The sequence below is a fragment of the Taudactylus pleione genome, unplaced genomic scaffold (genome assembly GCF_031769625.1).
Source record: "Taudactylus pleione unplaced genomic scaffold, aTauple2 ptg000065l, whole genome shotgun sequence".
Taxonomy (NCBI): domain Eukaryota; kingdom Metazoa; phylum Chordata; class Amphibia; order Anura; family Myobatrachidae; genus Taudactylus; species Taudactylus pleione.
Window position 1 is genome coordinate 13,075,131 of NW_028284467.1, and position 21,335 is coordinate 13,096,465.

The 21,335-nt window shown below is 46.3% G+C and overlaps 1 protein-coding gene across 2 annotated transcripts in view; it reads left to right on the forward strand.

Annotated features, from left to right (window-relative positions):
* Positions 1–904: 904 nt before the first annotated feature.
* Positions 905–21,335, forward strand: part of LOC148534694 (thiol S-methyltransferase TMT1A-like) — a 34,954-nt gene continuing 14,523 nt past the window's right edge. For both annotated transcript variants that reach the window (XR_015877286.1, XM_088466383.1), the window contains exon 1: positions 905–1,500. Coding sequence is in view for 1 of the 2 variants with exons in the window: in XM_088466383.1 (XP_088322509.1) it covers positions 1,003–1,500 (498 nt within the window). In the remaining variant the exon portion in view is untranslated. The remainder of the gene's footprint in view (positions 1,501–21,335) is intronic.

The window sequence follows — 21,335 nt, forward strand, 5'->3', positions numbered from 1 at the left end:
ATTGAAATGAACATCTGTATTATTATGTTTATCATTTTAATTTCCTCTCTATGGGAATCTTACAAAAAAAAAAGTGATCAAAATAAATGTTTGCATTGTCCCTTTAAGAACTGAAGTTGCTGTTGATAGAAGGAGGGGGAGGGGTATGGCATGGGATGATCTGTGGTATCTCAGTAGCCAGACAGATTTTCTGGTAATGTTTCTCTAATACAATTCCCTGCCATGTACATCAGCTCGTTTGTATCATAAAATCCAGTCTGTAATGTTAGAAAGAAAGCATTTGAATTATGTCCTTAGAAAAAAAGAAAGTTATCTCCTAAAGAAGTAGCATGCTGCTTGCATCTTTGTATTGAATTTACTTAATCAGAAATTGTAAGTATCATAGTCTTAATTACATGCTAAATAATTCACTTTACTGCTAATCATATTCTGTGCACTAGAGAGAGAGCTATTTCACACACTCCGGTTTTGACCGCCCGGTTTTCAGCCTGGTGTAAAATCTAGTACATGCAGGAATTCAGTGGGTCCTTTCACAAGGCACGGCCACGGCATGGTTGCCGTGTTATAGCCGGAAAAAACTACTATGCAAGACGGTGCCGTGCCGTCCCTGCACGCCAGTATTGTGAAGGAAACAATATTTCCTTTCACACACACTGGCTTCTGCCGGCCAGGCTTGTGCAAGCCCAATAGGATTAAAAAATAAATAAAAGCGGCTCAAAGCCGTTGCTTGTGAAAGGCACAGAGTGCCTGTGAAACCCCGGCCAGCTACCGCTCGGTTCTTGCCTGGACAGCCAGAACCGGAGTGTGTGAAATAGCTCTAAAGGTCAGTGTTACAACTTGTCTGAGGGTGGAGGTTCTTTGATACATGTTTTGCTCTCTGGCTGAGCTGTAATAGTAGGACAGCCCACATTCCAGGCACACCCCCCTCTCTGCACCTTACTGACTCCCAGCAGGCAGAGCAGAGTTGCTGCTTACTGAAATTGCAAGATACAGTGAGTGAGGATGGCTCTGCACATACTATTCTTTCAGATATGTGTTGGTATCATTGCTTTTCCAATACACATCCTGGCTTTGCTGGGTCTGTGGGGACCGATAGGTAAGAAGTGGCTGCCATTCCTCCTAGACAGGATTACAAAGACCTACAACAAAAAGATGAAGGAACACAAGAAGCAACTATTCAGCAACATGAGTGATTTTAAAGGCCCCTCTGGGGAGCTGAAAGTCCTGGAGCTTGGCTGTGGCACAGGTGCAAATTTCCAGTTTTATCCTTCAGGATGCAGAGTCACCTGTGTAGATCCTAACCCTAACTTCCAGAAGTTTTTGAATGAGAGCCTGGCTGAGAATGATCATGTGCAATTCCAGGATTTTCTGATTGCCCCAGGGGAGAGCATGCCCCAGGTTGCAAGTGGTTCCATGGACGTTGTAGTCTGTACTTTGGTCCTGTGCTCAGTGGACAATATTGAGGGGATCCTGGCAGAAATACGTCGCGTTCTCAAGCCTGTGAGTCCAAACAACCATATAAAAAAGTGTCTTGTAAAAATGTATATAATGTATAAATGATACCGGTGCATGATGCAGCTGAGAACAGGTGTTTTAGTGGTACATCCAGGACTGGATGTGGTTATAATACAGACAGTCGGGATCCCGGCACTTGGAATGCCAGCGCCAGAATTCCGACACCTGTCAGAGTCCCGGCATCTGCATCCTGATGATAAGTAGTGGGGTTAGGGCAGTAGGGGGGGGGGTTAGGTTAGGCAACGGGGAGGGTGGGTTAGGATACTTACCAACAGGTGTCAGTATCCTAACCCTGGTGGGATGCCGGCGTCAGGATTCTGACTGTCGGGAACCCTAGTGCCAGCATCCCATAACCAACCCATCCAGGACATCAGTCACAATTTGGGCTAAGGTGGCATGGATAATATTTTGTGCATAACCTTTTTGTGGTGCAAGTTGATAAATGTTATTTATTCTATGTATTGGGCTGAGTTATTTAATTCTGCTTTATGGATTATTATTGTCCTTTATTAATAGGGTGCTACAAGGGGACTGCAGCGCTTTATAAAGTACATAAACAGAAACTATTTGAACAAAACAAGATAAAAGTGACTTATAGTATAAACATTGCTGCATCAGCAGTTATACTCTATAAGCCGCAGGGTGGCAGAACCCATGAACTACTGTAGGAGTCAGTGGGGAGTAGATGATGGTATAAGTGAGGGAAGAGAGCCTGGCATGAATGGGTGTTGATACCAATAAGGTCTATGACAGTGAGTGGGTTGGCACAGAAAAAGTGGCCCAAGGGTGGGCCTGTAGTATTAATATGCATATGTCGCCTTTATTTGATGTATGCATCCTAACCAAATATTTATTTATGATTCATAATTTAGCTTTAGTTGGTAATGCTTAATCAGTTTGAAGTTTGAATAGTTCAGTAATACAATAGCAATTTTTTATTTTTTTTTGTAATCCATCTGGGGTAAATTTCCAATCAGCGTGTTGTCGTTGACAATTACATATTTAACATCTGCCAATTGTCCTAAATGGGGAAGTACCTTAGGAACTGATTCAGAGGTGGACGCAGTGTGGATCGGTGCTGTGTCTTCGGACGCAGCGGTTCTGAGTATATATACTAATGCAGCAAGTGGAGTCTTAGAAAAACCAACTGCTCAGATCCGTTAGCTGTGTCCAAAGATGCAGCATCCAATCCACTGGGTGAACATTGGACATGTGAGTAATCCTCAGGATACTCAGAATGTCTGGAAAAACTACGTTGCTGGGGCCAGTGAAGTTTGAGGACGCAGTCACTGGCTTCAGCACACCCAGAATATGGGGCCAACACTCCGCCGTTTCCTGCAATGCTCCCTCTTCCTGCCCCCAAGTGTCTCCAGACTGTCACTCCCCCGACGCGTGCAGCCGCACTACGTCCAACGTCGCAGGACCAGATCTGTATATGCTCAAGAAGGCCGATGGTTTTAAGCCATTGATGGCTGTTTGCTGTGTATCCGCAGACCTAAAGCATGGGGGGGGGGGGGGGGAGGGGAATGTACCCCACAATTATTTTTGTGCAGCTGTGGATGCAACTCTGCACTAACCCCAATGTGTCTTGCGAATCCTCATTTATATATTATATTCAACTCCGGCCTGCTAGCCGTATAATAAAACATGTATATTTACTCTAACCCACAATTCTATAGCATTTGGGTAGGGCATGTGACTACAAGAACTCTAAAAGTCACTGTCATTGTCCATGTTTCAATTTTGAATCAATCAATTGCTTTATTTCTAGAAGAAAAATATAAGTATATTTCTTAAAACCCATGTTTGGAAATTAAGTACTTGTGTAAAATAATACTGCAGCTGGACAACTGTTTTATTACTTGGTAGGGGTTCTGCAAAAAAAAAAAAAAGTGAAGTCGCTCCCTCAGTGTTATAACTTTGTAATTTGCATTTGTTTCGGTGTTTGTTTCATAACTTTTTGTTTGAACTGTGCAAACTTTCCTTTTTTTAGGTTTTGCAATAAACTCCTTTTTATCAATGTCCTCATGCCCGATAATTATGCGGAAATTGTATGGTTCACAAACGTGTGAAGAACGGATCCTGCGTGGTCGCAAGCAGTGCTCCCTAAGCCATTTCGGGGCGGGGTGGCGCCAGGCAGTGTTCCATAAAACTGCCCCCGTTTTATGGGAATGCCAAGGCCAGTGTCTGCATCTGAAGATACAGATTTACTGACCTCAGCTACCGGACGCAGCATTGGATCACACAAGCATGCAGGAGGCGTCTATTTACACAAGACCCTGCTGCAATGCACTCGTGAGAGGTCTTGTTACCTATTGTTACTTATTGAACCACCCTTGTGGGTGTATATACGTGTATTAGATATATCTATCTATCCCTCTCTCTCTCCCTCCCTCCCTCCTCCCCGGTTTGCAGTCGGGAAGCCGGCAGACTTAATCCCGTCAGTCGGCTTCCCGGCGAGTATTAAATGACAGGCGTCTAAATCTAGACACCTGTCATCTTACCGGCGCCCGGCAACCAGATTGAAGTGATGCCAGGCGCGGACAGCCGCGCGGGGGGGGTAGGGTTAGGTCTAGGGCTCCCGGGGGGGACTTAGGTTTAGGCGGCAGGGAAGGGGGGGTTACGTTTAGGCACTGGGGGGGAAGGTTAGGGTTAGACACCCCTAAGGGAGGGTTAGGGGGTAGAATAGGTTAGTGAATACTTATCTCTAGGACCATCGGGATTTTCATCCTTGTCGACCTGCCGCTGTCGGGATTTGAACCACCGACCAGGGGTCCAGCGGTAAATCATACCGATTCCATCCACACAAACAGTACAGCACCGGACTGGTCACTGCGGACCATTACCTTGCTCCTGTTGCGTCCCCTGTATACAGGAAAGAAGATCAGCGGTGCTCTTGAGACTTCGTTAATCAGGTGAAGAAAAGCGTGTTAAGGGGCATATGTATCAAAGCTTGATGTGAAATAAAATTGTGAAATATATATCACCAAGACACCAACCAATCAGCTCCAAACTATAATTTCTTAAACACAGCCTGCACAATGTAAGTTAGAAGCTGATTGGTTGGTGATATATATCTCACAACTTTATCTCACATCAAGCTTTGATACATATGCCCCTTAATCTCAACATTTTGGGGTACGGTAACCCCTTCCTCAGGATACACTAAAACAATGTAACAATGAAAAGTTAAATATCTTACCCCATCAGTGCCTGTGAGCACCCACTGTTTGAGTGTATCCTGAGGAAGGGGTCACCGTACCCTAAAACGTTGAGATTAAGGGCAGACTTGCCTACCTTTAGGCTGTCCCTTCCGGGAGGAGACAGCCTGGACGAAAGTCTGTACACAGCAGGTAGGCGGAGCAGGGGGCGTGGCGGCTCAACACGTCATCGTGGCCCCACCCCCCGCTGTGCAGAGCCCGTAATACAGGCACTGTACTGCGGGGGGCGGGGCTTCGATGACGCGATTCACGTTAAATCGCGTCATCTGATCCCCCGGGCTGCATACTAAGTGGCCGGCAACGGGGGGGTGCGGGATGGCTGCGGATGGTTCCGGGAGACTTGCCTTGCCTTCCGGGTGGTCGGGAGTGGCACCTGATTTTCGGGAGGCTCCCGACCAAATCGGGAGGGTAGGCAAGTATGATTAAGGGGCATATGTATCAAAGCTTGATGTGAGATAAAATTGTGATATATATATCACCAACCAATCAGCTCCAAACTATCATTTCTTAAATACAGCCTGCAAAATGTAAGTTAGAAGCTGATTGGTTGCAGGAGCAGAACTATGGGAGACAATGGAGGCGCCTGCCGCCGGGTGCCAGCACTGAAGGGGCACCTCCTCCATTGCCCACAATATATTCACTCCGCTTAAGGCTATTTTATATTAGTGTTTTTGTGCTTATGTATATATTTACCCTTTGTTTTTAGGGGAGGCACCAAAATATAACTTGCCTGGCGTCTGGGATGAATTTACGCCACTGATTGGTTGGTGATATATATCTCACAATTTTATCTCGCATCAAGCTTTGATACATATGCCCCTAAACACGCTTTTTTTCACATGATTAACAAAGTCTCCAGAGTATCGCTGATCTTTTGTTTATTTATATATATAATTTTCTCACTAATCCAGGGCACTCACCATTCCTAGATTTAGGGTGCAACATGGTATGTGGCCACACACCATGTTGGACCCCAAAGGAATGGTGAGCGCCATGGATTAGTGGTGCTTTTTGTTTATTTGATTTATTTTTTTTAAATGAATCATTTAGTGATCACATTGCCTCATGCACCCCTTTTAACCTATTTAATCTAGCTTGTGTCAACTGTTTTCCTAGGTGCTTTGCAACAAGTGTGCAACATTTGAAAGCAAAGTTGCTGTGAGCTTTAAACCTTGATAGCATACCCTGAGCTTAACACTAATGTGATAGCTATTTCCATATTATAATTCTGAGCAATAGAGTAGGGACTTACAGTAAAGTGAGGTCCCTTGACGGGGGCTGCAACAGGCTTGCCTACGCTCCCGATTTTCGGGTGCCGCTCCCGGCCCCCCGGAAAGGCAGGCAAGCCTCCCGACATTCCCCAACCCTCCCTCCAGAATACACTAGAGATCCCCACAGCGGGGGGACCAGTGACGCATTCGCGCTGAATCTCGTCATCGTGGCCCCGCCCCCTGCTTCACAGTGCCGAAAATGGCATTGTGAAGAGGAGGCAGGGCCACGATGATGCAATCGCATGGCTCCACCCCCAACATGTCACATCTGTCTGGACACGCCCCCGCTGTTAGCTGACAATCAGCTCCCTCCCCGGAAGGAGGGAGCTGTTTGTCGGCAAGTATGGGCTGCAAGTTTAAGGCATTGATCAATTCATGAACCAAAACCCCACTGTCTATTATTATTTTTAGTTATTATGGTGAGTGCAGAGCCCCTGTGAGAAAATATATATATATACATATATATATATATATATATATATATATATATATAAATTAGTGGTGAGAGGGATTGAAATACCCACATTCTGGTGGAATCGGCTCCCTCCAAGGGGGACTGGAGTGAACCTGTGCGTTCTGCATTAGCAGTGGAGGCAGGGGCGGGCTGGGCCATGGGGCAGGGTGCCATCTGCCTCCTGGGCCGGTATTATGTCAGTCCTGGGGGGTCGCCATCTGCCTGCAGCTAAACCCTGCTTGAATGGCTGGAGACAGGCAGAGGATGCTGCTGGGCCACTCCATTTGTGTTGCACACATAATGGAGCCAGAGCCGGATTGAGAGGGCACGGGGTAGGTGGTAAGTGCCCCCGTGCCCTTCCTTTCTCAGAAGCCTCCCCCCAGCCCTTGATCACAGCTAAAGCGCTGCGATCATCTGAGATAAACTAAAGAAAGAAATGGTGGAGGCGGAGTCCTAGTGGGGGGGGTCTACACGGCTCTAGAGCAGGGCCAGGAGTAGCATGATAGGAGAGAGCATGGAGGAGCTGCAGCCAGTAACGTCACAGTGGCAGAGTTTACTGTACGTGGGAGGGAGAACACTGTCTCTATGTATACTGTATATGTGACAAGTGTGTGATTGTATGTATGTGTGACTGTGATGCCTGTATGTGTGACTATGTGATGCCTGTATGTATGTATGCGTGTATGTGACTGTATGTATGTGTATATGTGTGTGATAGTTTTGTATGAATAAATGTGACTGTACACATGTATGTGTATATGTGTGTGACAGTATGTATGTGTACAAGTGTGTTACTGCATATGTGTGTGACAGTATGGGTGGAATTCAATTGTTTCCATCCCTCTTCGTGCCCAACAGAGCTATTCAATTAGCTCCTGTCGGGAGCGATCAGCTGCCAGTGCTCCATTTCAGCTCGCAGCCCCAGGGGGGTGCGATCTGAAATGGGCAAAAAGTGTCCTGTTTGGGGGCCCAAATTACACTTTTTCGCGATCGCACCCAGCACTTTGGTCGGGAAACCGATTTACGTGACTAAACCCGACACTTTGGGCGCGAAAAGCAGTAACAATTGAATGCGCCCCGCGATCTTCCGTCACTTTAGATGGGAGATCCGGAAAGCGAAAACAATTGAATACCGCCCTATGTATTCATACTTGTCTACCCTCCCGATTCGGCCGGGAGCCTCACGAAAATCTGGTGCCGTTCCTAGGCACACGGGAAGGCAGGCAAGTCTTCTGGCCCCTGGTGACATGTCCGCACCAGCCCCGCGGTTGAAGTATAAACCCCGGCAGTGTGGGGTGCACCCCCATGGTCCGCCCTAACGAAGCATCAGTTGCGGGCCCCGCCCCTTTGACAGCGTCATGCCTCTCGCTGTGTAAGACCGAAAGCACCCTCCCGGAAGGAGGGAGCGAAGTGTTGGCAAGCCTGATGTATGTGTGGCTATATATGTGTGTGGCTATTTGAAGTACAGTACTTATGTAAATGTATATGTGCGTGCCTGCGTATGTGTAAAACAATACATATAGGGGCATATTCAATAGGCTGTGAGAATAGCAAAAGTCCTGCGCCTGCCAGGTTTTTCCTGCAGCTGCGGGTTTTTAGATATTCTATTATGTGCGGGTTTTTTTTAATGCACTTCCTGAGCAAGCGTATTTTTTCCTAAAATTGATGATTTTAGGTGAAATCACCGGGACTTGCTCTGGCACCCCGGCGGCACCCCCCCTGAGGACTAATTAAGTAATTGGAAGTATCCAATTAGCTTAATTAGTCCTTAATTGCTTACCTCCTGCAGCGCTGTCTTCCTCATCTTGCGTCGGGAGCCGGCTCTTCTGCAGCAGCAGTGAGTATGTCAGTGTGTGTGGTGTATGTAAGCAGTGGCGTATCTATAATGGGTGCAGTGTGTGCAGGGCACATGGGCCCCCAGGTACAGGGGCGCCCCGCACCGCACACCCTGCACCCATATTATTTTAAACTTACCTGTCCGTGGTCCCACGTTGGGTGTCAGCGCTGCTCAGAACACCGGAAAATGGCCACCGCGGACATTTTTCCGGTGTTCTACGCATGCGCAGTAGACCCTGGGCACACAGTGCTCGGAGTCTACTAATGCTCCAGTGGCTGGTCAGCCGCATCAGTCAGCTGCCAGCCCCCGGGGAGAGAGGACGGGGCCCCGCATGGGGAGTGCACACGGGCCCCCTCCCCTCTTAAGACGCCCCAGTATGTAAGTGTGTGTGTCCCACTGTCAGTGTGTCCCTGCAGTGTTTGTGTGGCCCCTGGAATGGGCGCTGGGAGAACTAAATCTCCCAGCAGCCCTTGCCCCTCCCACCAGCCCCAGGAGCCTCCCAGGAGCCCCCTCTCCAGTAAGAAGAGAGAGGAGAGGCCACCGGGAGCCGCGGAGACCACTAGAGACCCCCGCTCAGGTAAGTGAAGATTTATTTATTTTTTTCAAATTACGCGGTGCAGGGTTTTCAGAACTGAAAACCCAGCGACCAGTATTTTTGGAATTGAAAACTGCGGGTATCGGGAGCGCTCATACCCTCGGTATTTCTAAATTGGGCGCAAGGTTTTTACCTTGCTAAACCTCGCACCTAATTGTATATGCCCCATACAGTGCATATGTGCATACCCCCCAACCATCATGACTGAGGTGCGACAGTCCCGTTTTTTGGGTGCTGTCACACCTGTAGGCTGGAGGAAAGGTAGAGAGGGCAGCCCAGCCTATAGGTAGGGAAGTGATGTGCATGGCCAAAGCACAGGGCAGTTTCTAGAGTCTGAGGCTCCCAGTGCGAGCAGTCAAAATGCGCCCCCCCAAGAAGCAATAATATTGTGGAGTGGGCGTGGCCTCATTGTTAGAGGGTGTGGTATCACAGTAAGGGAGCGTGGTCAGAATGTCAGCCGCTGTGACTAATGAGCCCAGGGGTGGCTAACCTGTCAGAGGCAAAGCGCTGAAAAATATATGTAGTCAAATTAAAGACTGACAGCCTCCGGCGCGCATTAAAAAAATAGGCGTGGCCGTAGCTGTCACAAGCCCACGCTGCATTTGTGTGTGCATTCCTTTAGTGTGACATTTGCAGGAGTATGACCTTGTACCACACCCGTTTTTAGTCACGTTGGGGGCGAGCCCAGCACATTGAAAATACAAGCCAGATCCACATAAAATACACTGAAATAAGCCAGGTCCACATAAAATATATTGGAGGAGCCAGAGCCACATAAACTACGTTTTAAAACCACATCCACCTCAAATACATTATTAAATCCAGAACCACATAAAATACATTTTGAATCCAGAACCACATAAAACACATTGAAAAAAACAAGATTCACATAAAACACACTTAATTCCAGCCCCCTCCCTTGCCATTCCAGCCCGACAGGTATTAGGCTTCCCCCCCACTGGCTCTCAGGCAAAAGTGCCCATTATGCAGTGCCCCCTGTATTTATGCCCCTTATGCAGTGCCCACAGTGGAAGTGCAACTTATGCAGAGCCCACAGTAGTGGTGCCCTTTATGCAGTGCACCCAGGAGTGCGATTGCACGGGTCATCCGCCCATAGAAACAGCCCTGCCCAAGCATGAAATGAAATGGGGAGGTGCTTTGTGGCCAACATTTTCATTAATGTGCCTAAAGCTGGCACACAAGGACTTAGGGCCTCATTCAGAGGCGGTCGGAGGATGCAAGCGGTCGCTCAGAAACTGGGCGGCCACTTGCATCCTGATCGCCCGCCTCTGTTGCGGTCGTTAGGCTGTGGGTTAACACCCACAGCTCTAACGACCGCTCGGGTGATGGTCGCGATGGTCAGAGACCATCGTGACCATCGGGGCTTACGACGAGACCCTAGGGTAGGGTCTCACTTGTTGTAAGCCCCGGAGAGCTTCTGGCTCTGTCAGAGTCGGAAGCTCTCCACTGACATCACTAGTGATGTCAGTGGGGCCTCCCCCAAACGGCAGGCGTTCCCATAGGAACGCCTCCGTTTGTGCTGCCACCCCCCCGGCCCGCCTTCCAAACGGGGCGAGCTGTCAATCAACATCGACAGCTCGCCCCCTTTGGAAAGAGACCCGCTACGACCAGCGCTGTCGGAGCTTATTCAGAGGCGGCCGTACGGTCTACGACCGAACTGCCGCCTCGATGTTTGTGCAGTGCGCATGCGCACGAGGGAGCCGGCTCCCTCGTGCGCATGCGCACTGCACAAAAATCGAGGCGGCCGTGCGGTGGTAGACCATACGGCCGCCTCTGAATAAGCTCCTTAATCCCTGTGTCCCAAATGTTGCCCTCTAGGACCCTCCCGGCCTTAACTGCCCCGGACACCCAAAAACTTAACTCTGATTGGAGCAACTGATCACCATCTTCTGGCTGTCTCTTACGGCCCCAGCATGTACATGATGATTCTGCGACGCCATGCTGATTGGTGGAAGGCTCTTTTCATCCACCAGTCACAGTGGTGGGGACTTCCACCAATTAGAATGCATGAGGCTGCAGAGACAAACTAGGGACGGAGAAGGCTGCTGGTAGGGTGAGTACCTTGTGTGGGTCACCTCGCAGGTTAGAAATTCAGCAATGTAAATTCTATTGTACTGTGTACATAATTTTTTAGCCCTTGTCAGGAGTTATTCATAAATAAGTTATGGCTGCTCCACTATAATTTTCTGTCACTTTTTCTTTTTGAGAGAAAACCTGGGGCCACTCACTTGGGTTTGCCCCCCAGTCTGAGTGGAGATGTGGAATTCCAGGGTTTCACATTTACACAGACTCAGCTGGAATAATGACTGGAGCACAGGAAAGGTTTAAAACTCTCACACACCTGATATTTGTTGTCTTGATGCTGAGTAGCAGCCAGGAAGTAGGGACACGGGGCCTGATTCAGACCCGCTCGCAAGCGGGTTGATGGTCTATCACTGCGCATGTGCAAGACCCGTCCAGCGACGGTAGCTCCGTCGCTATGGGTCTCGCTACAAGACGGGGCGGCTGTCGATGTTGATTGACAGCTCGCTGCCTTTTTGTAGGCGGGGAGGGGGGGTGGCTGCACAAATGCAGGCGTTCCCTTAGGATCGCCTGGCATGTGTGGGCGGCCCTACTGACATCACTCGTGATGTCAGTAGCGGACTTCCTGCTCTATTAGAGCAGGAAGTCCACTCGGGCTTGCGGGAACCGAGACCCTACCACAGGGTCTTGTCGCAAGCCCGATGGACGCGATAATCGCGACCATCTCCAGGCCGCTCACACAAGCTGTGGGTGGTCACCCACTGCTTTGCGAGCGGGCTGGAGGAGGAAAAAAAAAACGCCCTGATTCAGAGCGAGCGCTCTGAATCAGGCCCACAGTGTTGTAGTGCAAGGGTCCAAGGGTTATGCTGGGAGAGCATGCCCAATTTGTGGCTGCAAGCCACTGCTGACTGATTAGCACAAGGAGTGCTGAGACTTTTATGTTTGTTTGTTTCTTTATTATAAAAATAGAGAGAAAAAATACTCTGTGTGGGGGCACACTTGAGAAGGAGATGGACTAATTAAAACTTTCAATTAATGTACATGTAAAATAAAATTCAGAACAAAATGATTAAAAAGCCAAAAGTAATGATCTACTGGACTTATTAGACTACTACTTATGCAAAATGTGAAATATAAATCTCAATAAAAGAACATTTACAACGGTATCATACTGTAATACGTAGCCAGGGGCTCATTCATGCTCAACTTGAACCATATTTGTGGGGTATGATCCCTTATTAGTGAGCAAAAGAATATATTGGCATCTGAATATATGTAGCAACATGCTGAATTTACATTCCACACGCTAAATAACCCCAGTTTGTCATGACACAGTGCCAAGCCTATGCTCATATAAGCCAACCTGATGTAGCTGGGTGGTTGTGACGTGGGTTTCACCTAAGCTGCCACCAGGAAAAGTATTAAAATAGTGCGCTTACGTTCGCCAGACACTTAATTCTCACTTAAACTCACAATTATTACACAAATATAGCATGGACATCTCCAGGCATGTGAATTCATTAGAGCACATAGATAACGTAGCACAGACGGTGTAATGGTTAGCATTACTGCCTCACAGCACTGAGGTCGTGGGTTCGATTCCCGCCACGGGCCTATCGGTGTGGCGTTTGTATATTCTCCCTGTGCTTGCATGGGTTTCCTCCGGGTGCTCCGGTTTCTTCCCACACTCCAAAAATATACAGGTACTTGGGGCTCTATTTACTACAATCCGCATTAGTAATGCAGATTGTAGTGTGATATAATCAGGCAATATCACAGGGATTTACTACAAATCTGTCCCTGCGAATCCCCTCCGCACTCTAGTCTCGATATTTTTGCAAAAAAATACCATGACTAGTGCCCCGCGAATGCGCCAACTGGCCACTGCTGCTATCCCCCCCAGCGCTAAGCCTCGCCCCCCGCGATCGCTGATTCCCCCCGCGACCCCCCCCCCCTCCCTTAATAGCACTTACCTGCAGTCATCGGTGCACCGGTGATGTCTTCCATGCCTCCGGTGAGCTGATATCCCGTACTGCACTGGGACCCGATCACCTGATGACTGGGCTGCAGTGCAGCATGGGAGACCAGCTGACCGTAGGGGAGTCATCACCGGAGCCCCGATCACCGGTCCCTGTGAATTCTTTTTTTTTTTTTTTTACAGTGTATGAGCTTGTGGTCTGTTTAGACCACACAGCTGATCAATGAGGCCGACTCCCGGCTCTGCTCTCCCCGTTAGAGCAGGGCAGGAGTCCGGTCACCGGGGGAGACCCTGGATAACGCCACCTCGAGGTGGCGTTATTATCACAGGGCTTTCCCCGATATTTTTTTACAATTTATTTTTAGTAACTCTGGTCGGATCACATTTCCCATTATAATTATGGGAAAGGCGATCTGCTTACTAAAAATAAGTGATACTTAGGGGTTGGAGTAGAATTTTCCGAATTCTACTCCAGTTGCCCTGTAATAACTATAGGTGATACTAAAATAATATGAAAAGGGTGTGAAAACACCCTTTTTCACTTTATTTTAGTAAAAATAATGTTAATAAATAGAGCCCTGTATGTTAATTGGCTCCCAACAAAAATTAACCCTAGTGTGTATAAGTTGGATAATTCCCTCTGCTTCTCTTGATATGGATGTTTTCTACAGCCCTCTCTCTCATTTCTCATTCTCTGTGGGCCTGACTCAGAGCCGAACGCTCTGACCAGAGCGCTCGCTCTGAATCAGGGCCCTCCTCCATGAAAATGGAGCGTCCTCCTGGACTCTCGCATAGCTGTGGGTGACCACCCACAGCTTATGTGAGCGTCCATGATGATGGTCGCGATGGTCAAGACCATCGCGACCATCAGGCTTGCGACGGAGACACTGCGGTAGGGTCTCGCTGCCGCAAGCCCTGGAGTGATTTTGGCTCTATCAGAGCCAAAATCACTCCCACTGACATCACTAGTGATGTCAGTGGGGCCGGCTTCAGACGGTAGGCGTTCCCATGGGATCGCCTCCGTCTGGCAGGCACGCCCCCGGCACGCCCACCAAAGGGGGCGTGCTGTCAATCAACATCGACAGCATGCCCCTTTTGGTGCGAGACTCGGAGCGACGGAGAGCAACATCGACCTGTTTGCGAGCGTCCTGCGCTCGCGAGCGGGTCTGAATGACCCCCAGTGTTCCTACACATGATGAGAGAGAGTTGAAGAGGGCTATTTGGAAAATACATCAGTTCTATTTTACTTTCTCTACTCCCTCTTTATTGCCCTATACAGGGGACATATGAATGTCATAATTATGAAACTCTGGGTTATATATGTTATATGAAGTACATCCTGTATATATGTGAATATCAGCAATTATACACAAACAAGCAGTATATGTTACTTATGTGTTAGCTATGATTTTGGGCTACACAAGAAGACTATTTGCATATGATGCATATATGTAAATATATGTAAATTTGTGGGTTTTGTTTTATGCACAGGTTCAATTATACCAGGTGTTTTTTTCTAAATGCTGTATAAGAGGGATTATCCCACTTATAGGGGTATCCAATATGGGTTCGATAACATTGTTTTTTGCGTTAATATCACTGGTTTTAGTTTTACACCGTATTCAATTTCAAAGACTTATTGCAGTTTTGAAAAGTCTTTGATAAAAAACGGTGATAACTTTTCACCATTGAATAGGTGTCGAAAAAAAGTGCAGAATTGGGGTTTAGGGGTGCAGGCTTAAAAAAAATAGCCTGCACCCCTGAGATTGACATTTAAAAAAGAACTGTGTCAAAAAAAGTTTTTTAAAAAAATAGGGACACCCCAAAAAATTTATTTAAAAATTGGGGTGCAAAAAAAAAATGGGAAAAAATTGTTAAACAATAGGGAAATAGGTTCAGGGCTATTCTGCAAGTATGCGGCATATGTTTTCTAGAATAGAATTATAGCGGCAGGTGCACAAATGCAGAATTTTTAAAAACTGACTTTAGGGACTTAAAAATATGCTAGTACCCATTTTCATGTACCCCAAATTTGATGGGACCACTTAAAAAAAACGAAAAAAATAACCTAAGTGCTCTTCTGCATCACTTCTGCAAAACACCTGCTGCGGCTATTTAAATCTCCGACTTTCAATTAAAGGCTAAAACGGGGGTACCCATAGTGTTCCCCCATGTTTTTACAACTTTAGGGGGGTCTTACAATTATTTTAAGGAAAAATTCGTAACTTTATGCAAATCCAACTTCGGAGTTTCCCGTTTTCGTTAATTTTATTTTGAATACGGGGATAAGCGGGAGCGCGCACCAAACCTTTACGCAGAAAAAAACTCCGATATGAAACGTTAACTTCGCCAGGGAAGTTAACCTTTCATATTGAATACCCCTCTAAGAGACCGCAATAGAGATAGTATTATATCGGTCCTATAATGCATAAAGGCTGCATAAGAAGGACTATCCTATAAAGAGGTTGCAATAAGGAGTATTATATATTTCCCATATTTGTTTTGCTCCAACTTCTGAATAGCGGATCAATGTTTCAGACTCTCCCTTGGATTCCTCCTTTTCTCACTTTTTAAATCTTCTGTCTGTAGGAGTGTACCATCATTCTGTTTAGAATTGTGATTATTGTGATAAGGGAAGTCATATGAATACAGCGTTGGTTATATCTACAGTATCAATATATATTAATTCAAGGACTTGTACTGTATTGGTGCATACACACGGTCAGATTTTTCTTCAGATCTGAACGATAACGATTTAAAAAATCGTTCAATCGTTCATATCTGAAGGAAAATCTGACAGATCTGTCAGATGAACGATTTGAACGATGCGTGTTCCTGATGGTTAGATAACGATATCTGACATCTGATGTGTCAGATTTGGACGATTCCATTCATTTAATGAAGTCAAAAATCGTTCAAATCTTTGGTAAAATCGTTCATCTCACAGATCTGACCATGTGTATGCTTCATATGATTTAATGACACTATGGTTATTTAGCGTGTGGAATGTAAATTCAGCGTATTGCTATATATATTCAGATACCAATATATTCTTTTGCTCACTAATAAGGGGTCATACCCCACAAATATGGTTCAGGTTGAGCATGAATGAGCCTCTGGCTACATATTACAGTATGATACTGTTGTAATTGTTCTCTTATTGAGATTTATATTTCACATTTTGCATAAGTAGTAGACTAATAAGTCCAGTAGATAATTACTTTTGGCTTTTTAATGATTTTGTTCTAAATTTTATTTTACATGTACATTAATTAAAAGTTAAGTTTTAATTAGTCCATCTCGTTTTCAAGTGTGCCCCCTCACAGAGTATTTTTTATTTCTCTTTTTTTCTATATTATTCACATATTATGACTCTGGGGAGCAACACTGACTGAATAAAGGTACTACTGTTATCTTTGTATGAAAGTAGAATGGGAATATTGCATTCTATTTTGAGTTACCAAAAAGTCAGTTAAAGGAGATATTGACTTGAATTACATTTTTCACTTTTCTGCAATATATATTTTGATACATATTCCCTGTCATTGTCTTCTGTGCGGATCTGCCAAACAAACCTTGTTTATTTTTATGTTATGTGCCTGTATGTGTGCAGGCCTAACCTCACATATGCTAAGGTGCAGTGTCTGCTACGATTAAAAAGACACTGCTTTACCGAGTACCTGCCTATCTGGATTCCACATTTCTATACCCCGTTTTACATATAGTGGCTGGTATGGGGACCTCTGCACTGCTTGGTCGCAGCGCATATGCCAGCCACTTCTAGTGTGGCAAAGGAACTGACAAGGCAGAACATTTGGTATACATGAGTATGGTTGGCGAACCAGAAAAATCACATTTGTATTAAGGATATTGAGTAACCTGGTTTACACTGTAACTTGCTGTGCAAAACTTTGGTTTATGTGTCTAATTAAGTTCACACATTGCTGAGGTCTAATTAAGCACTGCAGTGCTGAAAGAAAAAAAGCCATTATTTCTGTTCTGTTTAACTCCTGTATTGCTGGAAAAAGATATTTATTTTTTCTGCGTTAAACGTGAATTACAATTGCTTTGCTGAAGAAAGAGATATATTATTTGTGTACACTGGCTTGTTATCTATAAGCACCTACACTTGTACATATACTCTCACTATAAAAAAGGAGGAAGTTTTTCGCACTATAGTAAATTTTGTTGGCCTGTCACCAAAAGACAGAGGAACAAAAGTTAGTTAGTGACCCAGACAATGGCCACAACAGGTGCTGGGCATCTGAAGAAAATATCTGCCTCAAATGACCGAGGCGTATTTGCTGATATTTGAGAGGATGGCACAGCGTTTAACATGACCAGCAGGTATTTGGGCTGGTAGACTTGCTCCATATCTCACTGGTGAGGCTCAGAAAGCCTATGCTGATTTGTCCCCTGCTGATGCATAGAAATATGACCTAGTCAAAAGTACTATTCTGGCCAGGTCCGGTATCACTCCATCTGGGAAAGCGTAGCCTTTCCATGAATGGGCCCTATTACCAGGCATCCCTATTTGGAAGCAGGTTGCCAGGGGCAGAGTTGGCTGCCGCTCAGATTGTAGAGACGGTGGTTGTTGATCAGTGTATAAGAACTTTAAGGCGGAATATGCAGCGCTGGATCATACACACTGATCCTCAGAATTTAGAGGAATTAGTTACAGTATTGCAGCAGTATGAGATCGCAAGAAATATGACAAAGATGCCTGAAAAGAAACCAGGGAATGAGCGACCCGTTAAGTTGGCATGCCATTGGTCTGTGACCCCGACTGTCACCCCTCCTCAAAGAAACACTGCTGGAGATGCGAGGGTCATTTGCTATGAGTGCGGAGAGCCAGGTAATATAAGGTGTGATTGTACAAGAAAAACCGATCCTATGGAGTGTAGGGTTGCTAATACGGGTGCTATGTACCCCGCTTTTTGCATGATGGTAACCCTGGATTCCAGATCCCCATTAATGTGGGAAACTGTGTTACTGAACGGGCGAAAACTCCCAGCTATTATAGACTTGGAGTGAGCTAACCCTGATCTCAGAGACTATCCTGCCCAGGCCAGTGGAAAAGGTGCCAGGGTTAGTTTAAGTACTCTGCATTCATGGATCCACAGAACTTTTCCCGAGTGCAAGTGAGCATCACCATAAAGGGGCGCGCTTATGAGGTGGTTGGTCCTAAGCCCCCCTTTGCGATCATATTGGGACGCAATTTCCCAGGATTTGTTGAGCTCTTAAAGGAACCACAGATACAACGCCAATGTAAAGTCTCCAAGACCCTACCTCCAAAAAGGTGTGGAGAGTGGAGTGGAAAAGCACGGCCAGGCTTCTTGGGAGAGGGAAACTCTGCGCAATTAATGTCTGAGGAAAGTATTGATGCCTCTATGCAATCCTGTCTATACATTCTAAAATCCTGCCTATACCTTCTAAAATTGTCGCTATTTAGCGTAATGAGTCACACAGTAAATAAATGCTTTCAGACTTTGAGTGTGGTTCCAAAGCACAAATAGTTATTATTCAATATAAAAACAGATGGTTACATGGTGTGATCTAAAGACAATTAGCGCAAATAAATCATACAGACCCAAGGTACAGTTGTTACATACACATGTGCTCTGGGCCCAGATACCGGCATCAGCAATAGAAACCTCTGTCAACAGCACAGCAAGAAGACTCTTGACTGGGGTCAGAGGCCCTGATTCAGAGCCGGACGCTCTGACAGAGCGCTCGCTCTGAATCAGGGCTGTCCCCTCTCCTTTTTGGAGCAGCCTCCTGGCCGCTCGCATAGCTGTGGGTGACCACCCACAGCTATAGTGAGCGGCCAAAATGATGGTCGTGATGGTCAAGACCATCGTGACCATCGGGCTTGCGATGAGACCCTTGCGGTAGGGTCTCGCTGCCGCAAGCCCTGGAGTGCTTTTGGCTCTGTCAGAGCCAAAAGCACTCCCACTGACATCACTAGCGATGTTAGTGGGGCCGGACCCAGACGGTAGGTGTTCCCATGGGAATGCCTCCATCTGGGCAGCCACGCCCACCAAAGGGGACGTGCTGTCAATCACCATCGACAGCACGCCCACTTTGGTGCGAGACCCATAACGACGGCTTGGCCGTCGTTATTCGGGTCTCGCGCATGTGCACGACGGAGCCGCCTCCGTCGTGCACATGCGCACTTGGGCACCATCGATCCGCTTGCGAGCGCTCAGTGCTCGCGAGCGGGTCTGAATTAGGCCCAGAGAGCGCACATATATACACTTACAGGGATAGGCAATACAATAGAACAGATTGGCATGATTCCATTGGTTCTTCTTAAAGGTGCTTTTGTTACAGGATAGTTCATAGGTCAATTCAAATGGACACAAGTCAGCCTCCAACAGCCCTTTGTATCCTTTTTCCCGCTGCATGCTAATCTAAGCTGGTAACATTACAAAGTACATTTTAATGTTCTAACCCTCTATAGTCCATAGTTTGCAGACGCATGTTGCGATCTTCTCACCGATGATACCGGAAATCTGTTGAGACACAGTTGATCAGTACAACACCAAACACAGTCTGCTTACCATGTACTAAACCTTAGATATCAAATTACCTTTATTTCACAACATTAATAATTACTGAATAAACCTTGAATATTACACTTTAATACTAGGGAACCTTTTATGTAAGTGTGCAGTGTGTAAGTATTGGAGAATTGGGAAAAGACGCTAGTTAGCTCTGTGCGACTGTGTTTTGTGGAGTACACCATGGTACGTGTTTTGCAGGTTTAATCAGTTTATATGTTTTAGTGACTTTCTGTATTTATGTGCTTAGGACTTAACTTCTTTCTATTGCGTGGGAATCGCACAACGCTATATAATAGCATCGCCGTATGTACTTATAATGGGCGAGATTCACTAAAATGGCGCTGGGCGGCCAGTCGCAAAATGGCGTCTCATTGCCATTCGCAAAATGGCGCCACGCAATTTAATTGTAAACCGACTCTGTCTCAGCCAATTATCTGGCTTCGACAAAAGGAATCAACACTTTGCCCGGTTATGGCTAGACAAAATTATTGGCAGAGACGTCATACCCAATACAGATGTTGCCATGGATGTACTGGAAACTGCCACCCCTCAGGTTCCTGGAGGCCACTCTAGTTTGCTTTGCCCTACAGAAGTTCCGCTGGCGGACACCTTGTCAGCAAAACAGCGAAAAGCGGAAACCTTAGTTTGCAATAATCAGGATGTGTTTTCTTCCCTGCCAGGGCGCACTGCTTTAGTAGAGCACAAGATAAATACGCCTGAAGGAGTGGTTGTAAAGCAGCAAGCGTATCGCATCCCTGAGGCACAGCGGCAAGCACTCCAGCAAGAGGTGAAAGAGATGCTCCAACTTGGGGTCATTGAGGAGTCCAACAGTAACTGGTCAAATCATATTGTGTTGGTCCCCAAACCATCAAGAGCCATATGTTTTTGCAACGACTTTAGGCAGGTTTGATGCATACCCACTACCATGGCTGGACGAATTAGTAGAAAATTTGGCAAGTAGCCAGTATCTTACGACCCTGGACCTCACAAAGGGATATTGGCAAATTGTAAGTGAAACCGCCAAGGAGAAGACTGCCTTCTCGACCCTTGATGACCTGTTTGAATATAAAATTCTCCCTTTTGGCCTTCATGGGGCACCAGCGACATTGCAGGATCACCTACTCAGGCCACACCAGGGGTATGCTATAACCTATCTAGGCGACATTGTCATCTATACAGAAAATTGGGAAGAACACTTGAAGAAGATGATAAACAGCTTACGACTGCACAGGTTTCCGGCTAATCCAGCCAAGTGTACCATTGGACTTTCAGAGGCCAATTACCTCGGGTATGTGATTGGCAATGGGCAAGTGAAACCTCAGCTGCAGAAAGTGGAGGTGATTCAGTCCTGGCCAAGACCCTCCACCAAGAAACAAATTAGAACTTTCCTTGGGCTGCTAGGCTATTACCGCCATTTCATTCCAAATTTTTGCATCCAGAGCTTTAGACTGAGACCCATAAGAAGGCTCAGCCAGAAAATATTCTCTGGAACAAAACAATTGAAGCAGCATGGCAAGATATGAGGATGGCTCTGTGTTCCAAACCGGCTCTGCAGGCACCGGATTTTAGAAAACCCTTTGTTTTGCAAACCAACGCCTCCATGACAGGATTAGGAGCTGTTTTGTCAAAGTCATTGCAGACGAAGACAAGCTGATCCTCTGCTTAAGAAGAAAGCCGTTACCACAAGAGATCAGATACGGCAAAGTGGAGCTAGAATGCTTGGTAATAAAGTGGGCAGTAGAAGCCCTGAAGTATTATCTCCTGGGAAGAGAATTTTGTCTTTGTTACAGATCACACACCTCTGAGGTGGATGCACCTCAACAAAAGTTAACCCTAGAGTGACACTCTGGTTCTT